At 44.8% G+C, this 20,363-nt stretch overlaps 1 protein-coding gene across 14 annotated transcripts in view; it reads right to left on the reverse strand.

Moving 5' to 3' along the window:
- The window catches only part of SNX29 (sorting nexin 29), a 630,208-nt gene that overhangs the window by 89,788 nt on the left and 520,057 nt on the right, over positions 1-20,363 (reverse strand). For all 14 annotated transcript variants that reach the window (XM_063699638.1, XM_063699637.1, XM_055365873.2 and 11 more), the window contains one exon: positions 5,693-5,833. In XM_063699638.1, coding sequence (XP_063555708.1) covers positions 5,693-5,833 — 141 coding nt within the window. The remainder of the gene's footprint in view (positions 1-5,692; positions 5,834-20,363) is intronic.

The raw sequence follows: 20,363 nt of genomic DNA on the forward strand, positions 1-20,363 counted from the left end.
GTGGGTGGATCACAAGCTCAGGAGTTCAAGACCAGCCTGACCAACATGGTGAAACCCCGCCTCTACAAAAAATACAAAAATTAGCCAGGCGTGGTGGTGCACACCTGTAATCCCAGCTACTCAGGAGGCTGAGGCAGCAGAATCACTTGAACCTGGGAGGCGGAGATTGCAGTGAGCTGAGATCACACCACTGCACTCCAGCCTGGGTGATAGAGCAAGACTCCATCTGGGGAAAAAAAAAAAAAAAAAGTTAACGGCCGGGTGCAGTGGCTCACACCTGTAATCTCAGCACTTTGGGAGGCCAAGGTGGGCGGATCACCTGAGGTCATGAGCTCAAGACCAGCCTGGCCAACACGGTGAAATGCCATCTCTACAAAAACACACAAAAATCAGCCAGGCATGATGACAGGTGCTGTCTCCAAAAAAAAAAAAAGAAAAAAAAAAGTTAATAACTTCAATATGTATCTATTGTGGCTTGACTCAGCTATGAAAGAATAAACTTCATCGAATGGTGAACTGATATTCAGGCCAACTATTTCAACATGATTTGAACTTGATACAGTATGTGAAGGCATGGACACCTCCAGGGAGAGCTCTGGGTATCCTGTGAATATATAATTACACACATGCATGGCATATTAAAGCAACAGATTCTTTGGTAAAGACAAATGCTGGGTCCACACACTATACAACATGCTAATTTTGTCAATTAAAAAAGATTCAAATTGGGATTAAGATCACTTTCAATTATAAAACTGTCAGACAATCACCAATGATGGCATTGTAGGGGAAATATATAGACATTCAGGCTACAAGGATACTCATCTGACAAATGAGAAAGGCTAAACTATGCTTGCTATTTCCATGAATAATGTCTAGGTCTATGGATTCTGCAGTGAGTCATTTAATGGGTTCAAGGCTTAAGAGTAACAAGGCATGCAAAATTCAATCAACCCCGGCCAGGAGCAGTGGCTCATGCCTGTAATCCCAGCACTTTGGGTGGCTGAGGTGGGAGTAGTTCTTGAGCCCAGGAGTTTGAGACCAGCCTGGCGAACATGGTGAAACCCTGTCTCTGCAAAAAATTGAAATATTAGACAGGCATGGTGCTGCATGCCTGTGGTCCCAGCTACTTGGGAGGCTGAAGCAAGAGGGTCACTTGAACCCAGGAGTTTGAGGCTGCGGTGAGCTACAATTGCATCACAGAACTCTAGTCTGGGTGAGAGCAAGACTCTGTGAAAGGAAAGGAAGGGAAAAGGAAAAGGAAAAAGGAAAAAGAAAAAGGAAAAGGAGAAAGAAATTAATTAAATCAACCCAAACACGTCTTGTCTAGACGTGTGCCACAATGGTCCAGGCAGACAAGTGAGTTATCCTTGAAGTAACCCAATCAAACAAAAGATTCTGACGTGGCTGATTTTTCTGGGCCAATTTAGAATCAATGCACTCCAAAAATTTTGCCTTTGGGATATTAAAGCAGGTGTCCTGAGTTATTAGGCCCAGTGAGGCTAGCATAAGCTTGGCCTTGAAATGAATTCACCAGTGGCCTCTGTTGAGTGTTGAAGGTTCTGAATCTTGACTCAATCCTCCTTTGGAAATGGGAAGAATCACTAAGATCTGTCCTCAGCAGCAGCCAAGGTGGATTTCAGGGAAGTGGGTATGTCTTAGCCAAATGCACAGAAAAAGAAAGAAGGAATCAAAGGACAATCATGGGGCTGGGTATGGCCCCTCCTGCTACTCACGCCTGTAATCCCAGCACTTTGCGAGGCCGAGGTGGGAGGATCACTTGAGATCAAGAGTTTGAGAACAGCCTGGCCAAAATGGCAAAACCCTGTCTTTACTAAAAATACAAAAATTACTGAGTGTGGTGGTGGGTGCCTGTAGTCCCAGCTACTCGGGAGGCTGAGGCAGGATAATCACTTGAACCCAAGAGACGGAGGTTGCTGTGAGGTGAAATTGTGCCACTGCACTCCAGCCTGGGCGACAGGGTGACATTCTGTGTGTGCGTGTGTATCTCTATGTATATATACATATGTGTGTATATATATATGTGTATATATATGTGTATATATGTGTATATATATGTGTGTATATATGTGTGTATATATGTGTGTATATATGTGTGTGTATATATGTGTATATGTGTGCGTATATATGTGTGTGTGTATATATATATGTATAAAAGACAATCACAGTTCAACCAGCTTATTAAAAGTTAATTAAAAGTTAAAAGCTGCACAGGCTAGAAATGGAGCTGTGGCCCCAAGACTGCTCATGAACTGGGTGGTCAGATCCACCTCCACCACTGGGGGCAGGACCATAAATCTGGTTAAGAACCAGCTGGTGCACTTGTACCAGCTGATCGTTATTGGTCCAGGCCCACTAAGATGGTGTCTTTTATTCTCAAGTTTGTTTATTTGCAAATAGGGTTATGTTGGGGGGATAAAAGCACATTGCTTGGCTGACACAGGCTTCATAGGAGAAAGGTCCGCTGCTGTGAGGAATCAGCCTCGGGATGAGCAGGGACAGATCGTCTCTCTAGCTTGGGGATGAGGGTGGACAGCATGAAGGAGACTCAGTTCTCTCCTCCAGAAGCACAGGTTGTAGTGAGTTGACATAGCGTCACTGCACTCCATTCTGGGAACAGAGTGAGACTTTGCCTCCAAAAAACCAACCAAACAACAACGACAAAACAGTTCCCAGCTCCTGCACAGCAGAGACCCAGGACAGCTTCATGCCCTCTTTCTACAGGACGCAACACCAGAAAAACCCTCCCACTCCTCAGGGCTCAGCCTCATCTCACTAAACTCAAATCCAGTGTTTTCAGGACTGATGAGATTTATTTTGTCTTAAGTTTTGTGTAACTGGGGGGCTTGAGGAAGGAGGAGGTGGGAAGGGAGTTGTTTGAGGCTGGAGAGAAAGCATGGAGCAATGTCTAACATGTGGTGGGCGCAATAATGGCCCCCACAGATGTCCACACCCAAATCCCCAGAACCTCACATGACCAAAGGTACTCAGCCGATGTGATTAAGTTAGGGATCTTGAGACAAAGGGTGGGGTCGGGGGATTATTTTGGATGATCTGGGTGAGCCCAATGTGATCACAGGGAATCTAAGGGGAATTCTAAGAGGAAGAGGGTCAGAACCAGAGAAAAATGTGACTATGATGACGGAAGCAGAGGGCTGAGTGATGTCTCTGAAGACAGAAGGCCATAAGGCAAAAACGAGGGTGGCCTTGAGAAGCTGAAAAAGCAAGGAGCAAACTCTCTCCTGGGGCTCCAGAAGGAAGAGCCCTGGTTGACGTCTTGATTTTAGCTCTGTGACGCTCATTTTGGACTTCTGACCTCTGGAATTGTAAGATAATGAATTTGTTTTAGTCCCTACATTTGTGGTGATTTGTGACAGCAGTAAGAGGAAACTAACACAGCAAGTGTTGACTTAATGTTGTTGACAGGTTCTAACTAAGACTTTAAGCTAAATACAGTACTGTATGCCCTAGGAACTGAACTCTTGTTTGTATCCATTTGTCCATGGTAAAGTTCATTTCGTAACACAATATGTCATTTTGCTTGAAGTTGCAGTTCCCAGGCACCCCTGGATAATGTTAAGTCAGGACTCACCCCAGACAATGTTAAGTCAGGACAGTGTTAAGCCACAACCTAAGACTTTTCCCCTTCCAAATCCCCTCATTTCCACCTTGTGCTACAATGGCTTTCCCTTAGCACAAGACGCAGGCAGATTCCGTGAAGAAGCTGTCACGGAAGGGCCACTCCAGGATCGTGTTTCTTGCACATAAGAATGTCTTATAATTTGATAATATGCTGGTTAGCAGCATGTTGTTTTGTGACATTTTAGGACATTCTGAATGACTCCCAAGATTTGTATGAGCCTATGGGTCATTAGATTAAATCAATATATAATTTTCCCCTCTTTTCAAAAGAATTCTTGTACTCCTTGCTATGAACAAGTATAGAGTTTCTGTCTGCCACGTGTAGTGGTTCAGCTCTACTTTTCCTCAACAGAAAAATGAAGGACAAATGTATTCTGGGCCTGGGATAAACCTGCTTTGTAAATGTTTATGTTCAAATCGAGCAGACCTTGGCGTGATCAGGTTTCAATCTGTTTTATACATAGAAATCTACACACATGTAAATGTAAGGGTTGGGAATAGATTTCCCTATGAAATTCCCAAGTGCCAGGAGTGGGTTATGGAAACTCTTGCTCTGTGTTTCTGTGATAAAGGTCAAGGAAATGCTAGCACGGTACCTCCTGAAGACAGAAACTAGGGATTCGCCCCATATGGCATCTGCCGCATGGCTTTGTGAAAAGATAGAACGGCAGTCCTCATACTTCCTCATGAACAGCATCACCTAGAGGGCTTGTTGAACCCAGACTGCTGGGTCTCAGCCCCAGAGCGTGTGAATCAGCATGTCTACGGTGAGCCCAAGAATGTGCATTTCTAACCAGCTCCCAAGGGCTCCTGCTGCTGCTAGCTGGGGTCACACTTTGAGAACGACCATGGCAGAGAGATCATGCTCAATACAATGCCCGATGTCTTACACATCCTGAGAAAGGTCATGGCTCTACCTTTCAATCAGACTGTCCCTGCCAAGCTATTCAACACATACCGAAATTGATGAAGTGCCCCTGTCTCCTTCTTGACTCTAAGCCAAAGATTCTCCAGTTTGGTCGCAGAGTGCAATCACTTAGAGAACTATTCAACCCCTGATGCCCAGGCCTCCCTTCAGATCGATTCAATCAGAATGGGGATGGAGGTAGGGCACAGGCAGTCCTCAGTGGTTTTCAAAGCTCCCCAGGGGATCCAAAGTGCAGCCATGACAGAGAACTCCTTCCCTAAACAAACATGAGGAGTGACATCATGATGCCGCCTGGCTGAAGCTGACCATTTGACAGGGCTCCAAGCCAGGTCTAGACCCAGGTCTGTCTTCTCCACGGCTGAACCCAGCCCCTTGCACAATGACACACAATTGGTGCCCAATTAATGACTGCTGAGTGAATAATATTAATCAACCAATGAGCTTGCAGAGGGCTAGCACCTCCTTCCTCAAGGGAACCGGGATGAATAAACAGAGACAAATTGGGTCATCACAAATCATTAACCTTCATGAGGTGAATAACCGTTTAACAATAACAACAACAAACTCCTCTGAGAAAGTTCTACTCCACAGTCACAAGCTGAAGTAAACATCATGACAACTACGGATGAAAACTAGAAAAGCATTTTTTGGTCCACAACAGGGGTTGGCAAACTAACCTACAGGCCAAATCCAGCTGCTGTCTATTCTTAAAAATAAAATGCTATTGGCACATAGCCATACTCATTTGTGTCTGTACTGTCTACTGTTGCTTACACAGGACCCCAGCAGAGGTGAGTATTTGCCACTGAAATGGTATAGCCCCCAAAGCCAAACATATTTACTCTCTGGCCCTTTAAAGAAAAAGTTTTCCAACTTCTTGCCCTAGAGAAATAAGAGGATAGACACACACACATGACGTAATGGTGACCATCTTTAGGTGGTGGAATTACGAATGGCTATTTCTTTTCTCTATTTTTTTCTTATATCCACCAACTTTTCTTTAAGGAGCATGTGTTTTTAAGCGACGGACTAAAGAAGAAGAATAAATAATCCATTTTAACGCAGGCAGTGACAAGTGCGCTTCCCAGCACGGGATGGTACCTTGTTTCCAATGGCCTTTTTGGGTGGGAAATTGTAGGCCCTCACTTGAGGGTACTTGTTTTGTAACTTGTGGTGCAAACTCCTGAACTCTGTATACCGGCGATAAATATTCCATTCATCGTCTTTTATCCGGATGTAGACCTGTCAAGAAAGAGAAAACGTGAATTCCTCTTAAACCCTTATTATAAAGGAGTAGGATTTCGGCTATGCTTTCCCCATGAAAATCAACTGCAGCAAGAGTCACATCTGTGTCACACACCACTGGATGCCCAGTTCCTGGCATAGAGCAGGGATTTATTGGTGCTAGCTGAACAGATGGGTACAGGCAAGAATGACTACATCAGGCAAGTTATGGGAACAACATACTGTATGCTATTTTCCCAACATCAACAGAGGTCCACAGCCCAATTAATAGCAGAGATGCATTTTTCATGTTGCTGTCATGTGTGTATTGCAGCACTAACAGCGTGCTGCTGAGAGGCTAGTCAACCTTTCTGGACACTTGTTTCCTCATCGTAAAACAGAGCTGAGAGGAGCACCTCGCTCCAAAGGTGGTTTGGAGAGCAATGTGCTGGTGCCTGGGACCACACCGACCACCACACAGACGAGGTGGAATTCAGTTTCAGAAAGAAGGGAGGGCGCAAGAGCTGAGATCTGCCCCCACTAGAGCGAATGCCGTGTCCAGATGGGATAAGCATAACCGGGACATAGAATTTATTTTAATCAAGTTATGACTCCTTAGAGAATACTCTGGGGATACAGAATGTAAGGGCTGTTTCATCAGCTTTTTGCAGGCCTTAGCACCTTCCAGGGGCAAGTAGCAACTTCATCACAAGGAAAAACAGAGAAGCAGGAGAGAGATCAATCCACTTTTTATTTTTTTTTTTTTTTTTTTTTTTTTTTTGAGACGGAGTCTCGCTCTGTCGCCCAGGCTGGACTGCAGTGGCGCGATCTCGGCTCACTGCAAGCTCCGCCTCCCGGGTTCACGCCATTCTCCTGCCTCAGCCTCCCGAGTAGCTGGGACTACAGGCGCCCGCCACTACGCCCGGCTAACTTTTTGTATTTTTAGTAGAGACGGGGTTTCACCTTGGTCTCGATCTCCTGACCTCGTGATCCGCCCGCCTCGGCCTCCCAAAGTGCTGGGATTACAGGCGTGAGCCACCGCGCCCGGCCTCCACTTTTTAAAATTACATGAGTTAAGAACAGCCCAGAGAGAAAAGTCCCCAAGGATAAAGGGCTGTTGTAATTTACACTCCATGAGTGTCAATACACATCTTTAAAACCTCTATGACCGTGAAAACAGGCATCTCTAATGTGAGTGATAAATTCTGTTCCTACATGAAAGCCACCCATCAACCCCAAACACAGACATTATGTGTTCAAACTCTAGTATGGTGACCACAGAATGTCTCACATTATTCTGTGAACAGGAGGAAGGACTAGAGACTAAAACCACAACATTTCAATTAGCGAATGGATAGATGTTTCCAATGGAGTGAGATGGAGAAACAGAATGCCTATCAAGTTTACAGAAGTCCCGGGGTCTCTGATGACCTTAAGGAGCAATAATGTCATTCCATTATTGCTGACGTCACATCACCAAACCTATAATCAGATCAGTTACTCAAGGCTTCTTCAACAAACGAGAAATATCCATCTCTAATTTGTTCAAGCTAATGTTTTAGGGGTCTTTTATGAGCAATTGAATGCAATTCTCATCATATATATATATATATATATATTTTTTTTTTTTTTTGAGAAATATCGCTGTGTCCTTCGCTCACTTTTTTTTTTTTTTTTTTTTTTTGAGACGAAGTCTCACTCTGTTGCCCAGGCTGGAGGGCAGTGGCACGATCTCAGCAACCTCCACCTCCAAGTTCAAGTGATTCTCCTGCCTCAGCCTCCCGAGTAGCTGGGATTACAGGTGCCCACCACCACACCTGGCTAATTTTTTGCATTTTTAGTAGAGACAAGGTTTTGCCATGTTGGTCAGGCTGGTCCTGAACTCCTGGCCTCCGATGATCTGCCTGCCTTGGCCTCCCAAAGTACTGGGATTATAGGCGTGACCCACCACGCCTGGCTGTCACCCTATATATCTTGACTGGCCCATACCTGCTTATGATATATTCTTATAAAAGACCAAACTTCCCTTGGAGAGTGGCAAGTTCAATCACTTCTCTGATCATCATACATTATACTAATTATCTAGATCAGGGTGGGCAAACTATGGCCCATGGGCCAAATTCAGCCACATTCATTTGTTTTGGCTGCTTTTGAAATACAGACAGTCCCTCACTTAGGCTGGTAACTGTCTTGCAATTTTTCAAGTTTATAATGGTACAAAAGCAATAAGCATTCAGTAGAAACCACACTTCAAATTTTGATCTTTTTTCCAGGCTAGTGATGTGCAGTATGATATTTTACATGAGCTGTTCAACACTTTATTATAAAACAGGCTTTGTATTAGATGATTGTGCCTAACTATAGGTGAATGTAAGTGTTCTGAACAGGCTGAAGGTAGACTAGGCTGAGCTATGATGTTCACCACATGAAGCCTATTAAATGCATTTTTAACTTACGATATTTTCAACTTACAATGGGCTTATCGTGACATAAACCCATCACAAGTCAAGGAGCTTCTGTACGGCAGAGTTAAGAAGCTGAAATAGACCATACAGCCTGCGAAGCTAAAAGTATTTTTTCTGGCCTTTACAAAAAGAGTTTGATAACCCCCGATCCAAATAATCAAGAAGTCATTATTGTTATTTTTCCACCAACATATCCAAGATCCGGTGTGGAGAAGGCAGTCCTTTCCAAATCTTACCAACCACTGGGTGGGTTGCATTAACCATCTGAGGCCCAGGAATCCCCAATACAACCAAAGCTTCTCCAGTGATTCTGACGAGTGGGCAATTTCAGGAACCCCTGATGTAATGCACAAACTCACCCATCAGACAAGCCGTGCAACCTTTCTGGCCATTTATTTCCTCATCTAGAAAATGGAGCTGAGAGCAGCATCTCCCACCCAAAGTGATGTGGAGAGAATTCAGGTCTACGAACAGCGCAGCTATGCCGGGATCACATGGACCACCCTACAGACAGAGAGCAACTGGACTTGGGTTAGGAATCAGTAGGCTGAGGTCAAGATCCGGACTTGCAATTATCAGCTCAACTGAACAAAAGGTCACATCCAGATGGGACCAGCACACGTGGGCGTACACCTTCTTTATTTTAACCAAGTAGAGAAAACATGGGCACTGCTTCACCAGCCTTTTACAGGCCCTAGCACCTTCCAAGGATATACAGCAACTATAATACATCACAAGGGAAACCACGGAAGTGGGAGAGAGATCAATGCACTTTAAAAAAATTACCCGAGTTAAGAACAGCCCACAGGGTAAAGCCTCCAATGATAAATGGCCACTGTAATTTGAATCAGTGAATGTCAATACACATCTTTAAAACCTGGTTAACGTAATAATAAATACAAGTCTCTCTCCTGTGAGTGATAAATTCCGACTCTACATTTTTCATAATGTATATACAAGAGCCCACTGTTTTTGCTCCCTGGAGGCCTCAGTCTCCCTCTTCTCCAACTGCTCTCTCTCCACCTTCCACATGGGCACCTCCTCTCCTGCCCACGCCCTGCCTCTCCCCGGAACACACATGCGCAATCCCAGGCCTGCATGTTTCATGTTTAGGCCAATGACTCCAAAATCTGTATCTCTAGTGTGGACCTCTGATACAAACTCCAGACCAGGACGTGATATTCCCTAGGTACCTAAAACTCATGAGGCCTAAATCTGCACCCAGGATCCGCCCACCTATTATGTGTTGAGTCCTATCACAGGCACTACACACCTCACTGCCCAGCCGCAAGTTAACCTGCAAGGCAGATGGTACGAACACTCCCTTTTCAGATGAAGTAATGGGCTCAGAGAGGTCAGATCACTTGCCCAGGGCAGGTGGGGAGATAAGGAATTTGAACCCACGGCTACCTGCCCTCTGCCCTCTAACACTTTCTATCACAGTGTTACCAGACAGGGGTTCCGATCCAGACCCCAAGAGAAGGTTCTCGGATCTCAAGCAAGAAAGAATTTACGGCGAGTCTGTAGAGTAAAATGAAAGCAAGTTGATTAGGAAAGTAAAGGAATAAAGAATCGCTACTCCATAGACAGAGCAGCCCCGAGAGCTGCTGATTGCCCATTTTTATGGTTATTTCTTGATTATATGCTAAACAAGAAATGGATTATTCATGCCTCCCCTTTTCAGACCATATAGGGTACCTTCCTGATGTTGTCATGGCATTTACAAACTGCCACGGTACTGGTGGAAGTGTAGCAGAGAGGACACCCAGAGGTCACTCTAGTAGCCATCTTGGTTTTGGTGGGTTTTAGCCGTCTTCTTTACTGCAACCTGTTTAATCAGCAAGGTCTTTATGACCTGTATTTTGTGCCAGCTTCGCATCTCATCCTATGACTTAGAATGCCTAACCGTCTGAAAATGCAGCCCAGTAGGTCTCAGCCTCACTTTACCCAGCCCCTATTCAAGATGGAGTTGCTCTGGTTCAAACACCTCTGACAACAGCAGGCTGCTCTGCTGCAGTGACCCAGAATCCTGAAGGCACCAGGAACCCCAGGCCAGCAATGTGGGTAGCTGGGACCAGGAGCCCTTGCCTCGTTCCCCTGAAGCCCAGGCACCTCTTTGCAGATCCTGTGTTCTCAGAAAGGTCTCCTTGCTGTCAGACGTTCCAATCTCACCTCATTTGTGCCTCTCCCTTTGGATCTAATCGAAGCTAGTCTAATGCCATTAAAATTACTCAAAATTACCCAAATGGCTGATCCACAACAACAATGCTTCAAACATCCAAAGTTAGGAAACTTTCTCTGCAAATTAAGTTGTCCTTGAATTACATATACTTAACTAAATGATGGACTTACTTCACTAAGGATTTCAAAGGGCTTAGGCCCAAAATTGTTAGAATTTTTTGTTTTGTTTGTTATTTTAAAAGCCTCTCCCCTCCAAATTAAGTTCGATCAGCTCCAATTCCTTCTGCTTGAGCCATAAAGATAATAATTCCTTGGAGGGATAAAAAGAGTTGACCTCTTCCGACACAACCAAGTTCCCTTTTTAAACAAGCAATAAAAAACCACTTTATGTCGGATCTCCTTGACTCAGCAAAAGAAGATTAAATAGGAGGGTAATATCTGTAATCGGGCATCGGGGCAAACCCTTTCCTCTTCATTTTAAGAGGAAGTTCAAATCTGAAGATTTCTTTTCCACTGAGAAGAATTACCCTCATGATGTCTGTAGTAACAGTGGAGGTAAAGGAGGGTTAAGGGGAGAAAAAAATGCAAAAACCTCAGTCTGTCAATGAACAGAATCCAGAACAAGCTCTAGTAGAGATAAGGTCTCAAGGGGACGCTTTCTTTTAGAAGATGAAGAGCGTCTACCAGAGTGTTCCTATGAGACTTGCCTGTGCCCTGTTCTAATCAGTAGTGCTCTCCTGCAATGCTAAGCACTATCCCCTAGATTTCTTCCCTGTCTTTTTTGTTGTTGTTGTTGTTTGTTGTTTTTGTTTTTTGAGATTTAGACTCGCTCTGTCACCCAGGCTGAAGTGCAGTGGCATGATCTCAGCTCACTGCAACCTCCACCTCCCAGGTTCAAGTGATTCTCCCGCCTCAGCTTCCTGAGTAGCTGGGATTACAGGTGCCTGCCACCACGCCTGGCTAATTTTTGTATTTTTGTAGAGATGGGGTTTCACCATGTTGGCCAGGCTGGTCTTGAACTCCTGGCCTCAGGTGATCCACCCACCTCGGCCTCCCAAAGTGCTGGGATTACAGGCGTGAGCCACCGCCCCCAGCCTTCCCCGTTTTTGAACTTGACCTAAACGGAACCAGTGTGTGCTCCTCTGGGTCTAGTTTCTTTCACTCAGTACTGTGGACGTGAGATGCAGCTGTGTTTCTGTGTATGGCCCTCATGTTGCTTTGCACTAATGAATAGTATTCCACTGTATGAATATTTCCCTGTTTGTATCCACCTGTTCTGCTGGGGTGGACATTTAGGTTGTTTCCAGTTGAGACTTTCATGAATAAAGCAACTATGAACATACGCGTGTGTGGCTTTTGCACTCGTGTCTTTTGGAGTCATAGACCTCAGTGTGAAAAGTGAAATCATAAAGCGAGGAGGAGAAAACATGGCAGAATGTCTTCACGACCTTGGGTGGGAGAAAGGATTCTTGTGCAGGGCACAAAGGACTCTTCTGGGTGCTGGAAACATCCAGGATCTATATCTGGGCAGTGGTTATAAAGGTCTATACAGAAGTAAAATTAATTGAACCATAAACTTAAGATTTATACACCTGATCGTATTTATGTTAATCCTGAATTTAAAAGCAAAAACAAAACAAAGCCCTACCTTCGCTGTCCTCGGGAGAGTGAGCTTTCACCCTAACTTGTGGGGCAGGGATGTCTAAGCCAGGCCGTAGATGGGACAGGAGGTAGTGCCAAGGCTCTGTGGGTACACATCCACGTGGACCTGACACTTCATCATACGTCAGCATCGGGAGTGAGCCCAGACACTGGATTCTGGCCTCAGCGAGAAATGGGTTCGAATTCCAGCTCCACCCCTTGCCAGCCAAGTGATCATGGATAAGTTAATTCACCTCTTCAAGCCCTGAGTCTCTATTTGGATAAATGAAGATAGTGCTAGAGGCTAAGTCTTTGGGAGAGGAGGAGAATTAAGCAATTATATTCAGGACAACATTTTGTACACGTACTAAAACATCTAACCACCAAGCAGTCAACATTCCAGGGTAAAATTTATCTCAGACACACACACAAACATACACTCCCATAAGCGGGTGGAAAAGAAGAAGTGGGGAGGGAGTCAGGCAGACAGACAGAAAGAATGAAGATGTAAAAGCTTCCTTTAAGTGGATGAAGCCCTCAATCTGGTTTAAGGGTGTGCCAGGCATAGGAACGGGCGTCTTTAGCCCAAAGCATGTCGGATCTCAGGTGCTCCTGCAAGAGGCAGAACGGCAGTGTGAAGGCGCACAACTACGTAGGGAGGGAGGCCTGGGTTCACATCCCCACAATTATCCTTTTCGGCTGCTGTGACCCTGGGGATGACACCCCACCTTGAGACTCAGCTTCTTCATCTGTAAGACAGGCCAATGCCAATGTCACTGGGTGGTTGTGAGGTGTTGTGCCTCGCCCATGCCTGACAGGCAATAAGCAATGGCAGCTGTTAATATTGTAACCCTTATCACCTTCATCATCGGCTGCCTTTGTGTACATGAACTTCCCTATTACAGAATTAGGGCTAATTATAGGATGTGCAATCATGAAATTAAAGCAGGTAATTACCATGCCTAATTAATTGTCAAATGCTAGGCAGGCGGGGAAACACAAACATAAAGCGTGCTCTGTGGATTGGGCAGCTAAGCATCCCCTCTGCTTTCAGAAAACTCAACAGAAACAGCAGAGTTCAGGAAATGACCTTCTCGAGTGGGTTTCTGAGTGCTAAAACAAAACCCGGGAAGCGTTCCCCGGGCTTCTGACTCAGAACAAGCTCGGTGCACCTCTCTGCTGGCTGCAGGCCGGCCTGAGCATTTATCCAGTCCCTGCCACGCAAGCCCCCAGGTTCCCGGGCAAGAGTGCTATTTTAGGAGGAGGACCTCGTAGGAGATACTTGATGGATGTTATAAACCCCTGCAAGGATCAGACCCCACAGAGAAACCCGCTGACATGAAGGCGGTGAGAACTCAGAAATAAACATTCACTGACACACAGCGAATGTGGAACCAACATGTCAGGCTGCCCCTGCTTCCTGCAGCATAGACCAAATGCCTCCCTCTCCATTTCAAACTTCACTAACTCCTTAACGATCCAAAGTCCTGCATCTCAAAACTAAATACTTTTTTCTGCGTGTTATAATATTCAAGAGTGAAAACTAGTATTAGCTGGAACTTTCTTGGACATACGGAAAAAGCTGTACCATTTCACAGCACCTGTCAGGTGCCAGACATGTTACGCACAATGTTCACAAAAGCCCTGCGATTTATTTTTTTATTTTTTTGAGACGGAGTTTTGCCCTTGTTGCCCAGGCTGGAGTGCAATGGCGCGATCTCAGCTCACTGCAACCTCCGCCTCCCGGGTTCAAGTGATTCTCAGCCTGCCTCAGCCTCCTAAGTGGGATTACAGGCACAAGCCACCATGCCTGGTTAATTTTGTATTTTTAGTAGAGACAGGGTTTCACCATGTTGGCCAGGCTGGTCTTGAACTCCTGACCTCAGGTGATCCACCTGCCTTGGCCTCCAAAAGTGCTGAGATTACAGGCGTGAGCCACCCTGCGCCCGGCCAGCCCTGCAGTTTTGTATGCCTTAAAACAAACGTGGAGCAACTAAGAAATGCGCTCTCTATCACCCGAGGAGTGAGCAGCGGAACTAGCACCGGGCCTTCAGTGAATGCTGCCCCCAAAGCCTATACCACATCTTCTCCATCTCAGAGAAAAACAAGTGTTATCAACTCTCTAAAACCCTGATCCCCTTTATGCTGATTGTTGAATGCAGAGAGAATCAGATGACATGAGGATAACAACGATTCTTCAAAAAATGGCTTCAGGTTCCCAATTCATTTTGCTTCCTCAATAGCCAGGGAATGAAATGATTTGTGTTTTGGTTCAAGGCCTGTGTTAATGTATCCTAACAAAACTTTCCGTTTAATGAAATGGCTTCATGTGTTATTAACTATAAGTGTCCTCACTGCTAGAACAAAATGCCTGAATTATTGTATGGCCATGCCGATAGACAGATATTATCGCAGCCAAATGCGAAGAATAAGATGAATAACTTGGCCCAAGAAAAACGACTTTTCAGTTCACTGGGTTATGTAAATGAGGCAGCCTAGTACAAGCGGAAATGCATTATTTACTAAGAATTGCCAGCACCATTCCACAGACCTTTGAAAGAAGGATGTAGCATAAAGGTCTGGATGTGGCAGAGACCCAGCCAGTCTCTGCTTTACCTGGAACCGCGGTACCGTAACTGTAGCTGAAGAGCAGCCTCTGTGTCTCGGAGAGAACTGAGGTGCACAGATTATGTTCACTCCATTTCAGCCCATGCTCTACTGTCTCTGGACATTTGACTCAATGCTTCTGAAAGTGGCATGGCCGGAAGTGCCCAAAGACCAGCCTTCCCAACCCGCTGACACTGTCTGCGCTGTTTTATTAGTTTTTAGACATGATGAGAACTGGATGCTAGGTTGAGGGTGTGTACTCCTCCTTCAAGACCCTCCTCAATTTTCCCAAACCCCGCTGTCCCCCAGGCAGAACTGTGTGTTCCCTCCTCAGTCACCACCAGGTGGCCTGTTGTATACCAAGCTCCGGGCTGGGCCCTGGGGCTATCATGGAGAACAAAACCAGGCAGGATCCCAGCCTCCCAGGGCTCAGTCCTCGGGGACCTCAGCTAACCTGATGCCAATAATCACCCATAGAAACACAGGCTTTCAAAGGGAGATGAGGGCTGCGGGAGGGGGCCTGGTTCTGCCAGGGGCACCACGCCTGGGAGTGGGGTTGGATTAGCTGAGCTTTGATGTTTGATCTGGAACCAAAATATTGAGTTGGAGGTTGGGCGTGGTGGCTCACACCTGTAATCCCAGCACCTGTTATCCCAGCACCTGTAATCCCAGGCTAAGGCGGGCAGATCACTTGAGGTCAGGAGTTCGAGACCAGCCTGGACAACATGGTGAAACCCCGTCTCTACTAATAATACAAAAATTAGCGGGGCATGGTGGCGGGTGCCTATAATCCCAGGTACTCAGGAGGCTGAGACACGAGAACTGCCTGAAACTGGGAGGCAGAGGTTACAGTGAGCTGAGATCACACCACTGCACTCCAGCCTGGGAGACAGAGTAAAACTCCCCCTAAAAAAAAAAAAAAAAAAAAAAAAGGAGTCAGAGTAGACAATCCTGGAAGGGGAGCAGCTGTAGGGCAAAGGGCAGGGCAGAGGGAACATGTGGCAGGGGCTCGTGTAACAGGGGACAAGTGAAAGGAGGCTGGGGCAGCTGCGGCAGGGAGGACGAGGGATCCAAGACGATGCTGGAGGTGGCCAGGGCCCGGTCCGGGATGTTAGAGGATGATGAAGTGAGTGGAGCCACAGAGCCGGAGCTGGAGCTGTGGCTGTTCCCTCTGCCTAGAGTGCCCTGTCCCTGGACAGCCTCGATGCCTATCCCCTCATTCCGTGAGGTTTCTGGCTCAACTGTCAGTGCTGACCCCAGCACGACCACCATCTGGCATGCTAGGTAGACCTGTTTGTTGTCTTTCTCCTTCAACCAGAGGAACAGCTCCATGAGGACATGGATCTGGTCAATTTTATCCACAGGAAGTACAAAAGAAACACTCAGTATATAGTCCCAGGACTAAACTTTTAAGAAGGACAGAATGAATGAATGAATGAATGAATGAATGAACGAACTAACAAACGAACGAACAAACAAACAAACGAATGAACGAACAGGTCAGAGTGGATGCAGGCAGTGTATTTGCCCGTCCATGAGAGCACTGCCAGGGAGTGTCTTACTGACAGGTCCTGCCCCTCTCAATCCCACAGAAGCAGGAAGTCACCCGTGTGTCTGTGCATGTGCCTGATAGATACATGTCAATTACAATAACCGGGGGCTGCTCAGAGCATGGGACTGTCATCTACAGCTCTTACGGATTTGGAAGAGGAAAAGGAGAGCCTGGATCTTCGCCCTAGTGAGCGATAGCCATTTATATACAAATGGGTTTTATTTCACTCACTTTTAGATTACTGGAGAGAGAACACAGATGTATGTCTCTAAGAGAAAAGGAAATATTTTTAGCACTACTGGCCATGGACCATGGTTGGCCCATCCACTTTTACTTGCCATAAGCCCTGATGGAGAAGAATTTGCCACTCTCCCTTACTGAGTCTGAGCCACTGGTCTAGCAAAGAGCTAGTTAGAAGTGAAACAAGGACTGAAGCCCAGGTCTGCCCGACTTCATGGCCCACATCTTCGCATCACTGGCCACTGCCTTTTCCTTCACACCTAGGAAAGTCAGGGGAAAAGGTGGGCACTCTTGTTCCCCTAACTCACTGAATTTCTGGTCCAGGTGCCCACCCTTTGGCTCTAAAACAAAGTCTATGAGTAGATATGCCATGGACTGGACCATTTCCACCAAAGGAAGATGCGAACGGCCTCTGTTAGAGGACTCATGGAACAGTCTCCACTTTATGTCACCCTGCTAAGTTAATGGACTTTCCAATCCCCTCGGAACCCACCGAGGACCCAAGAGCCCAGGCAGCCAACTGCTATGGCCTCTTTCAGTCCCAACTGCTGCCAACACCAGCCCCTGCCACAAAACTAAGGAGGACACAACTTAAGCGTGAAACTATCCATGCTTTGGTTCATGGCTGTTGGGCTGGGGCTCCAGGTAGATCATGATGAGGCAGGAAGCTGGCCTTTTCAAGGGAGTGGTGGACACAAGCAAGGCATGAAGGCCCCATTCAAAGACGCTCTGAAGACAGGCTGCAACTCTGGAAGAGGGGTGCCACATCTGACGGCAGGTTCATCTGGTAGTAGCCACTAAAAGTTGTCCCCCTGCTGTCTCTCTCTCCCATGATCACTATGCTGCTGTATATACAGTTTTATTAAAAGTTCTAGCCTGATGTTATTATAAATGGGACATTTCTAACTTTGTGTTTTCAGATGGTTCATTGTTAGTGTATATAAACACACCAGATTCTGTATGCTGACTTTGTATCTGACAACTTTACTGAATTTACTTATTAGTTCTGGCAGCTGTGGGTTTTGTTTTGTTTTGTTTTGGTGGCATCTTTAAGGTTTTCTATATGACATGATATCATCTGCAAATAGAGATAATTTGACTTCTGCTTTTCCAATTTGGATGCCTTTTATTTCTTTGTCTTGTCTAATTGCTCTGAATGGGACTTCCAGTACTATATTGAACAGAAGCAGCAGGAGTAGACATCGTTGTTTTGTTCTTCATCCTAGAGCAAACGCTTTCAGCTTTTCACTGTTGAGTATGATGTTAGCTGTAAGCTTGTCACATACAGTTTTCTTATGCTGAGGTACATCCTTCTATACCTCATTTGTTGGGGGGTTATCATGAAAGGATGTTGAATTTTGTCAAATAAAATACTTAGGAATAAACTTAACTAAGGAAGTGAAATATCTATATGCTTAAAAGTATCAGACATTGATGAAATAAACTGAAAAAAAGAAACACAAATAAATGGAAGATATCCCAAGTTTATGGACTAGAAGAAATAATATTGTTAAAATGTCCATACTACATAATGTAATCTCTATCAAAATTCCAATGACATTTCACATAAATACAAAAACAACCTTAAAACTCACATGGAAACACAAAAGACCCTGAATAGCCAAAGCAATATTGAGAAAGAACAAAGCTGGAGGTATCACAGTCCCTGATTTCAAACTATACTACAAAACGACAGTAATCGTTTGGTGCTGTCATTAAAAACAGACACATAGACCATGAGAACAGAACAAAGCCCAGAAATAAATCCACACATATATGGTCAACTGATCTGTGACACAGCCACCAAGAAAACACAATGGGGAAAAGACTGTCTCTTCAATAAATGGTGCTGGGCAAACTGAATATCTACCTTCAAAATAATGAAACTAGACCCTTGTCTTACACCATATAAAAATTATCATGAAATAGATTAAAGACTTAAGTGTAAGATCTGTAAAACTCCTAGAAGAAGACATAGGCAATGAGCTTGTAGACACTAGTCTTGGCAGTAATTTTTTTGAATATGTTACCAAAGCACAGGCAATATAAGCAAAAACAAAATAAGTTGGACTACATCAAACTAAAGAGCTTCTGTGCAGCAAAGGAAACAACAAAATGAAAAGAACCTACAAAGTAGAAGATATTTGCAACCCCCATATCTGATAAGGGGTTAATATCCAAAATATATACAGAAATCCCAAATAATCTGATTTTAAAATGGGCAAAGGATGTAAATAGACATTTTTCCAAAGAAGACACACATAGCCTACAAGTAGATGAAAAGGTGCTCACATCACCACTCATCAGAGAAGTGTAAATCGGAACCACAGTGAGATACCACTGCACACCTGTTAGGATGGCCCTTCTCCAAAAGATAAGAGACAAGTGTTGGTGAGGGTATGGAGAAAAGGAAACTCTTGTACACTACTGGCAGGAATGTAAATCATGGAAAATAGTATGAAGGCGCCTCCAACAAATAAAAATAGCACTACTATACAGAATCCAGCAATCCTACTTCTGGATATATATCTAAAGAAAGTAAGACAGGGTGTGATGGCTCAGGCCTATAATCCCAACTCTTTCGGAGGCTGAGGTGGGAGGATCCCTTGAGGCCAGGAGTTCAAGACCAACCTGGGCAACACAGTGAGACTGTCTCTACAAAAAAAGTTTAAAAATTAGCCAGGTGTGGTGGTAGATGCCTGTAAGTCCCAGCTACTCAGAAGGCTAGGGTGGGAGGATCGCTTGAGCCCAGGAGGTGGAGGCTGCAGTGAGCTGTGATCGCATCACTGCACTCCAGCCTGGGTGTCAGAGCTGAGACCCTGTCTCAAATTAATTAACTGAAAAATAAAATGAAACTTTAAAATAAAAAAGGAAATTAAATTAGTACCCTCAAGAGCTAATGTGGACCCGCATATTCACTGCAGTATTATTCACAAGATATGGAAACAAACTAGGTGTCTGTCAACAGATGAATGGATAAAGAAAATGTGGTGTGTCTATATATTTATATACACACACATAAACATGCCACATATGGAATATATGTGGTACACACACACACACACACACACACTGTGGAATAATATTCAGCCATAAAAAAGAAGGGAATTCTGTCATTTGTGACAACATGGATAAACCTGGAGGGGATCGTATTACACCAAATAAGCCAGACACAGAAAGACAAATATTGCCTGACTTCACTTACAGCCGGATGTGAGTGAAGTTCTATGGATAAACTCATAGAAGCAGACAACAGACGGGGGTTGCCAGGGGCTGGGGGGATGGATAGGGGAGATAGGTGATGTTGGTCAAAGGGTACATCTTATAACTTTCTCTTAGAAGATAAGTTCTGTAGATCTGATGACAGCATGGGGACTCTGGCTAACAATACCATGGTACTGTTTACTCAAAATCTGATGAGAAAGCCGACTTTAAGTGTCATCACACACACACACACACACACACACACACACACACACACTCACTTCGGGAGGTGGTGGATATGTTAATCTGATTGTTGCAGTCATTACACGATGTATATGTACATCAAACCATCATGTTGTATGCCTTGAATATATACAATTTTTATTTGTCAACATTTAAAAATTTAAAAACAATTTTTAATAATAGAGGTTGATATGGTTTGGTTCTGTATCCCCACCCAAATCTCATCTTGAATTGTAGCTCCCATAATTCCCACATGTTGTGGGAGGGACCTGGTGGGAGATAATTGAATCACAGGGGCAGGTCTTTCTCATGCTGTTCTCGTTAGTGAATAAGTCTCATGAGATCTGATGTCTTTATAAGGCAGAGTTTCTCTGCACAAGCTTTCTTTGCCTGCCGCCATCCATGTAAGATGTGA

This window comes from Gorilla gorilla, chromosome 18 (genome assembly GCF_029281585.2).
Source record: "Gorilla gorilla gorilla isolate KB3781 chromosome 18, NHGRI_mGorGor1-v2.1_pri, whole genome shotgun sequence".
Taxonomy (NCBI): Eukaryota; Metazoa; Chordata; class Mammalia; order Primates; family Hominidae; genus Gorilla; species Gorilla gorilla.